This window comes from Rosa rugosa, chromosome 6, assembly GCF_958449725.1.
Source record: "Rosa rugosa chromosome 6, drRosRugo1.1, whole genome shotgun sequence".
NCBI lineage: Eukaryota > Viridiplantae > Streptophyta > Magnoliopsida > Rosales > Rosaceae > Rosa > Rosa rugosa.
In genome coordinates, this window is record NC_084825.1 from 8,849,748 (window position 1) to 8,862,215 (window position 12,468).

General features: G+C 45.7%; 1 protein-coding gene across 1 annotated transcript; it reads left to right on the forward strand.

Moving 5' to 3' along the window:
• The first annotated feature begins 10,029 nt into the window (after positions 1 to 10,029).
• On the forward strand, positions 10,030 to 11,986 carry LOC133716173 (uncharacterized). Its single transcript, XM_062142897.1, has 5 exons — positions 10,030 to 10,351; positions 10,415 to 10,551; positions 10,635 to 11,390; positions 11,479 to 11,538; positions 11,735 to 11,986. Exons 1-5 carry the CDS (start codon positions 10,030 to 10,032, stop codon positions 11,984 to 11,986), a joined length of 1,527 nt encoding a protein of 508 aa, XP_061998881.1.
• Positions 11,987 to 12,468: the final 482 nt, after the last annotated feature.

Below are 12,468 nucleotides of genomic sequence, written 5' to 3' on the forward strand. Positions count from 1 at the left end.
ATGCCATGCTGTTGGAAATAATCATGAAAAGAATGATTGACAAACTCACCCCCGTTATCGGAACGAAAGACCTTAACATGAGCATCATATTGAGTACAAACAAGATTATGAAATGCTGTAAAAGCAGAGAAAACAGAATCTTTGGACTTAAGTAAAACAACCCAAGATAATCGAGTAAAGTCATCAATGAATAACACGAAATATCGCATTCCAGAAAGGGTAGAATGTTTAGAAGGACCCCACACATCTGAATGAATTAACTCAAAAGGCATAGTACTAGAATGAAAACTTGAAGGATAACTAGACCTATGACTCTTAGCCAAAGCACAAGTTTCACAATGCAGGCTAGACTCACTAACTCCCAAAAACAATGGAGGCATGGACTTCTTCATAACTCCAAAAGATGGATGACCCAACCGCCGGTGCCACAACCAGAGTTCATTCAATCGGTCAGAATTCAATGTCAGGGCCAAAGGTGGTTCCATCGCTTGTGTTGGTTCTACGTACATGCAATCCAAGTGGAACAGTCTTCCCCTCAGGTCTCCCTTGCCCATGATCACCCTGGTGCACAGATTCTGAAAAATAACATACATTGGGTAAAAGGTTACAGAGCACTTATTTTGTGACCCGAACTGGGAGACAGATAAAAGATGATGAGACAACGAAGGTACATAAAGCACATCATGCAATACAATGGATGGTGTAACCTGAACAGACCCAATACCTAAGACTGGAAAAGATGCACCATTCGCATTAGAAACATGGGATATAGAAGGGGATGACATAGACATAAAGAATGACTTATCATAGGTCATATGGTCAGACGCACCAGAATCAATTATCCATGTATCACTACCAGTAAAGTCAGAAACATGTAAAGCAACACCAATTTTACCTCGAGTTTCCTTAGTCAAGGAAACATTACCCTTTGAGGGATCTTGTCCTTCAATGCTGTAGAAGTCAGGTTCTGGCACTAATTGGACTGCAGCTTTGCCTCTTTGACCACCACCGCGTCCTCCAGTATTATTGCCTCCTCTCTAACCAGAGTTGTTGTAATTAAACCTTCGCAGCTTAGGGCATTGATTCTTGAAATGTCCAGCTTCCTTGCAATAGTTGCAAGTCATTTGGTTATAATTCTAATTCTGCTGATATCCCTGAGTCCGTGGTTGATACTGGTTCTGGTTATATCAGAAGAGATGGAGGTGTAGCATGGATTGCTAAACTAGAAATTTCAGTATGAAGGTTCTGAGCGGCAGCCTTGTTACCTTCATCTCTTCTGATATAAGCAAAAGCTTGCTCCAACGTAGGTGGAGTTGCAAGACGCAATAACTCATTCTTTGCCCATTCAAAGTGAGGGTCCAGGCCAGCAAGAAAAATATGGACACGCATCTTGTCCTGCTCATTCCGATAGGAATTAATATCAGGTTTCTCTGATCAAGCTCCTGCTAAATTGTCTTCAAATTCGCATAACAGGTTGCAATAGGCTGTCCACTCTGAGTTATTTTGAGAATATTTCGGGAGTCTGGACCACCCCCAGAAAGTAAGTGTTAATGCTTGGATCCGTGGGGATCTAATTAACGATAAGTAAAGAGAGAGAGAGAGAGAGAGAGAGAGAGAGAACGACACAAGAAGTATAGTGGTTCATTTCCCGCCTTAGCGGGAAACTACGTCCACTTGAATGTTTAACTAGTGTGTTCGGGCCTTGCGGCCCAAAGGGATTACATGAGATGTAATGGGATGTGTGGAGTTGTGGGAGGTGGCATTCCTTTTATAGTTGAAGGAAGCCATCTCCTTTACATTTTCTTAGATGTGGGACAAGAACCCACTATTCTAGTCTAGAAAAGCATATTGTGGAGGCAACTTGGCAAGGCCGGAAAGGTGGCTTCCCGGCGACGGATTTGCGACTTCCGGATACCGTAGCGTAGCTTGAACATAGGGCTACAAGATTCAAGTAGCGGTTGGGCCTCCCCATGGCTTGTGGGTGTCCCAAAGAGGGTGTTAATTATGCTTGGTGAGATAGCAAACTAGCCTTGCTAGTAGAGGTATCTACAAGTCCCCGAAGTCCCCAAGTAAGAGAAGCTTCTTGGTTGGAGAGTTATACACACGATGTCACCAAGCATAAGTAACCGGGCGGTACGGAGCCCCTACAAGTCCCCGAACTCCGTAAGCAAGAAGGGACTCGTTAACCTGCACAACAAAGACAAAAAACAGGCATACGTAGAATGCTCGTTGCATTGGGCAACAAATGTGAGTTACATTGATATGTGTTGGCATATATGAACGTATGAGGTGCGTGATACATGGTCGTGTGAGCATATGGATTGCATATGATAAATGTGTGACGCGCGCAAGGAGACGAACGAGGTCGAGTTTGACGGGGTTACGCTCGTGAGATGTAAGTTGCATGAGTGCCGCGAAGGTATGCATTTGTAACTCATGAACAATGACCGCGCGTACGGTTGTGTCTGTTTGGTTTTCGCTCATATTAATGGAACGCGAAAAGAATTTGATTTGTCGCGGTCGGTAAACGACAAATGGTAGAAAAATTCAATGTTCCATTAACGTGTGGTGTGTTGAGTAGACATGAGCGTAAAGCTCGAGGATTGCAGGGAAGGCATGAGCGGAAAGCTCGTGAGCGGGAAACTCGGGGTGGCCGGGAAGGCATGAGCGGGGAGTTCGTGGGTTGCCGGGAAGGCATGAGCGGGGAGCTCAAGGGTTGCCGGGAAGGCATGAGCGGGGAGCTCGTGGGTTGCCGGGAAGGCATGAGCAGGAAGCTCGGGGTGCCGGGAAGGCATGAGCGGGAAGCTCGGGGTGCCGGGAAGGCATGAGCGGAAGCTCGGGGTGTCGGGAAGGCATGAGCGGGAAGCTCGGGGTGCCGGGAAGGCATGAGCGGAAGCTCGGGGTGCCGGGAAGGCATGAGCGGGAAGCTCGGGGTGCCGGGAAGGCATGAGCGAGGAGCTCGTGGGTTGCCGGGAAGGCATGAGCGGGAAGCTCAAGGGTTGCCGGGGAGGCATGAGCGGGAAGCTCAAGGGTTGCCGGGGAGGCATGAGCGGGAAGCTCAAGGGTTGCCGGGGAGGCATGAGCGGGAAGCTCGTGAGCGGAAGCTCGTGGGTTGCCGGGCAGGCATGAGCGAAAGCTCGGGGTGCAGGGAAGGCATGAGCGGGAAGCTCGTGGGTTGCCGGGGAGGCATGAGCGGAAGCTCGGGGGTTGCCGGGTAGGCATGAGCGAAAGCTCGTGAGCGGAAGCTCAGGGGTGTCGCGAAGGCGTGAGCGGTAAGCTCGTGAGCGGAAGCTCAAGGGTGCCGCGAAGGCATGAGCGGTATGCTCATGAGCGGAAGCTCGGGGGTGCCGCGAAGGCATGAGCGGGAAGCTCGTGAGCGGAAGCTCAAGGGTTGCCGGGAAGGCATGAGCGGGAAGCTCGTGAGCGGAAGCTCGGGGGTGCCGCGAAGGCGTGAGCGAAAGCTCGGGGTGCCGCGAAGGCATGAGCGGGAAAGTCGGCGGTGCCGCTGAGGCACGAGCGCGAAAAGCTTGGCGGTGCCTCAGAGGCACGAGCGCGAAAAGCTTGGCGGTGCCTCAGAGGCACGAGCGCGAAAAGCTCGGCGGTGCCGCTGAGGCACGAGCGCGAAAAGCTCGGCGGTGCCGCTGATGCACGAGTGCGAAAAGCTCGGCGGTGCCGCTGAGGCACGAGCGCGAAAAGCTCGGTGGTGCCTCAGAGGCACGAGCGCCAAAAGCTCGGCGGTGCCGCTGAGGCACGAGCGCGAAAGTTCGGCGGTGCCGCTGAGGCACGAGCGCGAAAAGCTCGGCGGCGCATTTAATGGGTAGCTCGAGGTGATGCCCTGAGGCATGAGCGTGACCGTTGCTAATTATGCTGGGCTGTATGTACAAGTCCCCGAAGTCCCCAGTCAAGGAGGGTGTTCTTGCGGGTTGATACCAAAGCGTAGCTTTGTGCCGTATATCAAGCATAATTAGTGCGAGTGCGTCGTCCATCTAGAATTGGTCGGAGCGAACGCTTTTGCCCTTTCCGGTGGGCCCCTGCTAGGCCCTGCGAGGAGTCCCCCACTCCTGGCTATAGACCTCCGGATGGTCGGAAAATTGTTTGATGAGGGGAGCTGCGTTTAAGTAGTGGGCGTTAGGTAGCGAACCTAATCTTAGATACCCAAGCGTCGGGGTTAACTGCCGGATCAATGGCTGCCGTGGGCTGTGTTAACTAGTCCCTTTGCTATTTCTCGGAGGAGAAACTTGACTGCAATGCCGCGTAGCGGTCATTGTCATTATGAGGCGTTGCCTTACCGCTTGGCGGTTGAATGAAAAATGATAAACACATAGAGCAAGTAATAATATTTTGTTGGGCTAAATACTAGTTAGTACCCTGTGGTTTAGGTCCAAAATCAATTCAGTCCCTGGACTTCTAATTTCATCAAAAACACCCCTGCATTTTCAATTTTGATCTAATAGGTCCAATTCGTTAATATTCTGTTATGGGTTCAAGTTATAGTTGGATTATTTGTTGAAAAACTAATTATTTTTAATAGTAGGACTCACTCCTAAATTGACTATGTAGACCACCTCGACACCACATCATAAAACATAGGCTATGTATGAGCCACATTAACAAGTTAAATAACTCAATTGTCGGAAAACTAACAAATTGGACCTATTAGATCAAAATTGAAAGTGCAGGGGTGTTTTTGATGAAATTAGAAGTTCAGGGACTGAATTGATTTTGGACCTAAACCACAGGGTAGTAATTTGTATTTAGCCCTATTTTGTTTGAGTGTCCCATGTTTATTTAATTGGGTTGCAATTAAGTAGTAGCATGGCATATGTGTATAGCATGTACTTGTGATGTGGATGCTAATAATGTTTTTGCATTTTTGTAGATATGCTAAAGGATCCTTGAGATCGGTATGTGAAGCATGGCATATCTAGTATGTGAGATCTAGGAAGTGTTGCCAAATCTACGAAATGTTGTAGGCATGTTTTAAAAGTAGTAAAAGCATGGCAATGGCATGACACTAGCTCAAATTGAAAGAGCGTGTAGTGAAATAAAGTTACTTATCTTATGCCGATTTGGAGTGAGTTTGAATTGGAATCAATATAAGTACCAAAATCATGTTGGAGTTGTCCAAGCATGACGCTCCTTTGCTCCGGCGAAGTTCCCTAGAAGGATGATGATTTCGCTAATTGGAGAGGTGATCGGTGATGATGTCTCCTTGAAACAAGATAGGTGATTAATATGTAGATTTGTAAAATTGACACTAATAGCTTATGTATATACTTTAATGAGATAGACAATTTTTTGAATATAAGTATCATTTAAGCAGAGTGTACAAAGCTATTTAGTTGGTCAACTGCAAACAATGTGTTTTGAATTTCAGAGTGACAGAGGAGCATACAGAACGTATTATGATGGCAGCTATGCCATGGGCATAGATAATAAGATGCATTCATGGTATGGGAAACGTGTCTGTCATATGGCATAAATGAGATATGCATAAATGCACAATGTGTCCGTCCATGGCATAAATGTAGTGAGGTCAACTAAGTGAGCCATTTAAGAGGTGATTAATGGCATGCCAACAAGTTTGTGCATAAATATCTTATCAAGTTTTGCATCTTGATAATAATAATAAAACAACAATAGGCATGTGCTGTGTGCTTCAATTAGCTAACCATTTTGCATGGCCAAGTAGCTGCCGGCATGCAATTAGTCATTTTAGTCAATTAGATATGGACTAGGATGATTACGTGTTATATGAAGCTGCATTGAGCTATACATGGTAAATCATATTTAGTTGGGACACGCGGCCCACGGACATGAATTAAACATGGTAAATGCTAATCAACAGGAGCCAAGAGCTAGTATTGACGAGTGTATATGCTGTTGACAGGTGTCGTTAAACTAAGAGGCATGTTGTTTTTAAATTGCAATAGCTGTAATTTAAAACAGAGGTGTGTGGTGTTCGTATCAGTAAGGTGAGAGAAGCTTAACTTTCTTCTCTTTTGCTGGTTTGACCGCAGGCGAAGTTGGTGGTGAAACCACTGATTGAATCAAGAAACTCAAATTGGATGCTCAGAGAAGAGATGAGTCCAGACGCCAATACTTGGGTGTTCGCTGAGGAGTGCCAACAATCGACCAGAGTTGCTCGCTGGGTGTCCAGAGTGATTGTTCAAGTGCCCAGAAAGCTAGGATAGATCGAATATGGGTGTCCAGAGTGATTCAGCGGAGAAAGTTGGGCGGTGATTCCTCAGCGGAGGATGCTCAGCGGTGGTGGCCTAGCGGAGCCTTGGCCACTGGTGGCGGCTAGCGGCGATGCTCAGTGGTGAGTGGCAAGCGGAGAAGGCCAGCGGTGAATCTCTCGGCGGTGAAGCTCGGATGTAAAGTTATCCGGCGGTGAAGCTTAGTGGAGCATGGCCAGCGGTGCTTGCCCGACGGAGATTCCGAGCGGAGGCTTGGTTCAGCGGAGCTTTTGGCCGGCGGTGAAGCTCGGCGGTGTCTACCCCAAGCGGTGAATCGCAGCGGAGAAGCTCGGCGGAGGTTGCCCAGCTGAGATTTTGCTCCGGCGAAGCTTGGTCAGCGGAGGAGGCCAGCGGTGGTCGACCGGTGGACTGTGACCAGCGGAGCGGAGCTTTGGGACATGAGCGGGTCATGGACGGCGGACTGTGACCAGCGATGGTTGGCGGAGAAAGGTCTGCCGGCGGTAGTTATGGCCAGCGGAGGTGGTGTGCCTAGCAATCGTGGCTGTTGGAGCTTTCTTAGCGGTCGTCGCCGGCGGAGTTTGGCTTGGCTGGGAGCTTTGGCGGAGATGGTTCTGCTTGGTTCCAGAACCAAGAGCCAAGAAGAGAAGAAAATGCCAGTGAGCAATTTTGATAACTCAAAGAAGAGAAGAAAGAATTCTTTCGAGCTTCGTTAAGATGACTTAACTCAATGGTAAGTGACAAAGCCTTTGTGTTGGCTTCCCACAGACGGCGCCAATGTTAATGCTTGGATCCGTGGGGATCTAATTAACGATAAGTAAAGAGAGAGAGAGAGAGAGAAAGAGAGAACGACACAAGAAGTATAGTGGTTCATTTCCCGCCTTAGCGGGAAACTACGTCCACTTGAATGTTTAACTAGTGTGTTCGGGCCTTGCGGCCCAAAGGGATTACATGAGATGTAATGGGATGTGTGGAGTTGTGGGAGGAGGCATTCCTTTTATAGGTGAAGGAAGCCATCTCCTTTACATTTTCTTAGATGTGGGACAAGAACCCACTATTCTAGTCTAGAAAAGCATATTGTGGAGGCAACTTGGCAAGGCCGGAAAGGTGGCTTCCCGGCGACGGATTTGCGACTTCCGGATACCGTAGCGTAGCTTGAACATAGGGCTACAAGATGCAAGTAGCGGTTAGGCATCACCATGGCTTGTGGGTGTCCCAAAGAGGGTGTTAATTATGCTTGGTGAGATAGCAAACTAGCCTTGCTAGTAGAGGTATCTACAGTAAGTTTTGGATTCTACTCAATCCTGTATTCTTATCTGATGTTTAGGGTTTAGGGGAAATTAGTTTGATGCCGACAAACAAGCATGGTCACACTTATAAAAACGAAAGGAGTTGTTAAAAAATTGTGGGTTTCATCGAATCTGTCAAGGCCAAAAGCGACAAACATAAAAAAATCGGTTTGGTAGTGCTGCTTGATTAAAGAAAGAGTAATATGGAAATGGATTTGTGCATTCTGGGTTTTATAATGGTTTTGTTCTTAGTGATTGATGATGCTTAATTTCGAATTAGGGTTTTTAAATGTTCGATTCCCAATCTAGAAAAATCGATTTGGGCAAAGTTTGAATACTAGTCGTATTAGGTATCGTACATTATCAATGAGGGTTCCAAAAAGCTTAGGACGTTATTGTCTCGTATTGATGTTGTTATTGATGGATAGGTTCATATTCTGTTGTTTTTGCAGTTTCGGAGCATTTGTACACCATGGAAATCTTTCATGGTGGGTATTTTGACAAGCAATTGGATGAGACAAAGAAGTATAAGGTGGCAAGGTTTAACAAGATGGGGGGGGGGAGATCTACTTAGATGGGATAGATCCCGAGTTAATTTCATGGGTGGAGATGAACAATATTGCCTATGCGTTGGGGTACAGGGAGAAGCCCATCTCATACCATTTCAAGCTGCCTCGGACATCAATCAATGAAGGGTTTATTCCAATCAAGAATGATGCAGATGCTATAGAAATGGTGAAGCTCATTCCCTTGAATAAAAGGCAGATTTCAGTGTACATAACTGGAGGTGGTCCTAGGCAGAAGAGAGAGGTTGAGTTGGATGATCTGAAGCCCGATGATCCTGATTGGGAAAATCCACTCAATAAGTGCACAGCAGCAGAGAAAGAAAGAATGTTTGAAGCAGCCAACTTGCTTGGTAGCCAGTTAAATAGATCACCTTCTAGAGCTACTATGGGGACCAGTGTTCCCGAGATAATTGATCTTGAATATGAGGGTGGTTCAGATGGTAATGAGGGTGAAACAAGGCTGGGTGAGGGCTTAAATGTGGGAAGAGAAGAAGGTGGAGAAAATGTTGGGGTTAGACCAAGTCAAAGCACATTTGCAGGTCTTTCTGATATTCTGCCAGATGTGTTAGGGTCCCAAGCAAGTATAGAGCAGGAGGGACACAGGAGGAAAAGTGGTGGAACTGTGGGGCATAAGGGTAACTTAGGAAAGGCCACTACTAAACCTAAAAAGGTGAAGCATTGTATCAAAGTAGTTGGCCTGCCTCTGCCACAACTGCTTTAAACAAGAAGCTTGAGGATATAGAAAGGCGAGAAAGAGAGGCTGCTGAGAAGGCTGAAAAAGAAGCTTGGGAGAAGGCTGAAAGAGAGGCAGCCGAGTTAAGAGAAAGGCAAGCTACTGTTGAGGAACAAGAGGAGGCTCAGAGATTCAGAGAAAGGGAGGCTGCCGAGCAATTGGCTAGGGAGGAGGCAGAGAAGAGAGAACAAGAGGCTGCAGAGAAAAGGGCAAGGGATGCTGTTGCTGTTAGGGAGAAATTAGCAGAAGAGTTGAGGGAGAGATTACAACAGTCACAGCAGAGCAAGAAAGGGAAAAGCAAGGAGGCTGCTGTATCTGATAAGGGAAAAAAACCAGTTCAGGCTGCAAAGGTTGACAAGAGGGGGAAGAAACCAAAAGATCCAAGGTATAACACAAGAAGGAAAGGGAGTTGCAACAATGCAAGAACAGAGGAGAGGGTAGTTGAGGCTGATGAGACGGATTCAGGATCTGATTTCTATGTTGATTCAGATTATGATTTGGAGCATGATGAGTTTGATGCTGCAGACTTTGAAGAAAATGTCACACAGCCAAGGGTTGTTGAGAAATTTGATGACATGGGGTATGGAGGCTACTGTTCAAATGACCATGGAGATTCTGATGATCTTGAGAGTATAGAGGGCAGTGAAACAGAGGAAGATGAGGATGGGAATTCACTTCCAAAGAAGATTAACAGGGGAGTGAAGATCAGACCTTGGATCAGGTCTGTGGATTTGAGAAATCCCAAATTCAGGTTGGGGATAGCTTTCCCAAACTCAGAGCAACTTAAGGAGGCTGTTAGGGAGTGTGCAATCAGAAACCAATTGGGTTTGTGGTTTGAGAAGAATTCAAAGCATAAAATTGAGGTCAACTGCCAATGGGGCTGCCCATTCAGATTGTATGCAAGTACTTCAAAGGGTGAGGGTCCAACCTTGATCATCAGGACCTTAAACAACAAGCATACCTGTTCTCCTGTGGAGACAAGCCACTTCTTGAATTACAACATAATAGCCCAAGAGGTACAAGCTGATCTGTTGGTGGATGAGAACTGGTCAAGGGCTGGGATCCACAATCATATAGAGAAGAAATACAAGCTGGATGTGGGTGTTCAAACCATAACAAGAGCAAAGAGAAAAGCAAAAAGAATGAATGAAGGCCACTACATAGATCAGTACAACAACCTTGCTGCTTACAGGAAGGAATTATTGAGAAGTAATCCGGGTTCAACTGTGTAGATCAAGACTTGTATGGATGGTGACATAAGGAGATTTCAGAGGATGTACATTTGTTTTGCAGCATGCAAGAATGGGTGGATGAATGGCTGCAGGCCTATAATTGGTTTGGATGGGTGTCACATAAAAGGGCACCATCCTGGACAGCTATTGGCAGCAGTTGGCATAGATGCAAACAATGGGATGTTTCCAATTGCATATGCCATTGCTGAGGCTGAGAACCAAGAAACATGGACCTGGTTTCTTTACCTACTGAAATGCGATCTGAAGATAGAAAGGGATAGTAGCTACACATTCATCACAGATAAGCAAAAAGGGCTGGGAAATGCAATTGCAGGTAATACTTGTTTAATTTGGAATTTACTTTGTTTATATGATTTTTGATTTTGGGATTTATAAGTGTTGCCCTTTGTTGCTGGTTTAATATGGACTTGTACATATGCTGGTTGGTTTCCAAATGCTGAACACAGATACTGTGTTAGGCATCTGTATAACAATTTCAAAGCCAAGCATCCGGGGGAGGGGCTAAAACAATTGGTTTGGAATGCAGCAAGATCAAGCACTGTGGTGTGGTTCAACAAGCATATGGCTGATATGAGGCAGCTTGGTCTTGGTTTCAGGACAAGAATCCAGCACAATGGTCTAGGGCTTACTTCAAATATGAGTCTAGGTGTGACCTACTGCTCAACAACCTCTGCGAGTCTTTCAATGCAGCCATTATGCCAGCTAGAGATAAGCCTATCCTAACAATGTTAGAAAAGATTAGAATGGATATGATGGTGAGGCAATCAAATAGAAGAGTGGCTTGTGAAAGGTGGAAGGATTTGGTTGGACCAAGAATCAAGAAGATCATTGACAAGATTGGTCAGAGAGCAACTAAATACAGAGCACATAGAGCTGGGGAGTTCATATTCCAGATCACTGGCTGTGGAGAGCATGGCAGCAAGCATGCTGTAGATCTGGGCCTCCATACTTGCACCTGTAAGAGGTGGCAGCTGAGTGGGATACCCAGTGTTCATGCCGTCTGTGCATTAAGGTTCAAGAAACAGGAAGTTGCATTATATTGTGATGACTATCTTATGCCCTCAACCTATTTGGATGCCTACAACCCCATAATCTACCCTATTGCTGGCCAAGAGGATTGGGAACCTGTTGATTACCCCATTGCACCTCCACTTTTCAAGCAGCAACCTAGTCGGCCTAAGATGAAAAGGGTGAAGGAACCAGGAGAGAGGAATCAGACCACAGCCCCACCTGCACCTAAAGAGGGGAAGTTGCCTAAGACTGGTATAAAAATGTCTTGTAGAGTATGTGGCCAGCAAGGACACAACAAGTTAGGTTGTCCAATCATAAAGGCAGCTAAGGCAGCAGCAACTGTAAGTCCTTAATAATGAGGTTTTTTATGGAGCAAACTTCCATTTACTTTGTGTATGTGCACTAACAGTTTCTTGTAAATTTCAACAGGGAGAAGGTTCATCTAATGGAGCAAATCCTAGTAACAAAAGGAAGAGAACCAACAACAAGGTATGACACAAGTTGAACTGATTATGCTTTGTAGAATTTTAAATTGCAACATGTATGTGTGCTTTATTGAACTTGAGATTATGTTCTTGAACTTGTAATTTCACTTCCCAAGATGCTTTACTTGTTTCTGCATTTTCTGATATTGAAATGGCATTTTTGGTGATTGTCCTGTTTCTTTGTCTTTGATTTTTGGGAGCCCAAGAGAGCATCTTTTCCAAAGGGGTGTTCTAACTTGAAGGACCAAATCATAAGGTCAAGAAAGACTTGGAAGAAGATGAAGGAAACTGCTGGTGGTACTTCTACTGTCAATACAAGTGCCTCAGCTTCACAAAGTGTGCAGCAACCTCCTACTCAAAGTAGTCAAAATCCTGCTGCAAGAGGTGCACATAAGAAGTCATCCCAGCCTATACAACAAAGTCAAGCTTCCTCTGAATGGGCAGGACTTTGAACTTCTTTACATTGCTGATTTTTGGAGTATTTTGGTTGCAGCACTGTCAACTCTTTTGTTTCAGTTTTAGTTGAGGTTGCGTATTAAATGCTGCTGGACAAATTATGCATCATGGAACATTTTTATTTCGCTCTATTTTAATTTCTCCTTTGTAAGACATGATGTTATAATTGAATGGGAAGTTTGGTCAGATTTCTGCAATGACATGTGTTTTCAATGCTTACCAATTCTCCCCATTAAATTATATTTTCATTTGATGGAAATTTGTGTGGTATAGTACAAATATGGAGGGAATTGTGGTCATTCTCTGTGGAAAATGGTGGGAAATCAAGGTCTGGTAGAGTCTGAGGTCATTTAAGTCATTTGCCCTTTTTTATTTTGGCCCACGTGCTTGCCACGTCACCCATCTAACGGATCTGTCAGCGAAATCTGACGGAAGTATCTCGTTGATAGCGAAATATGGGTTCAGGTATCACATTGAT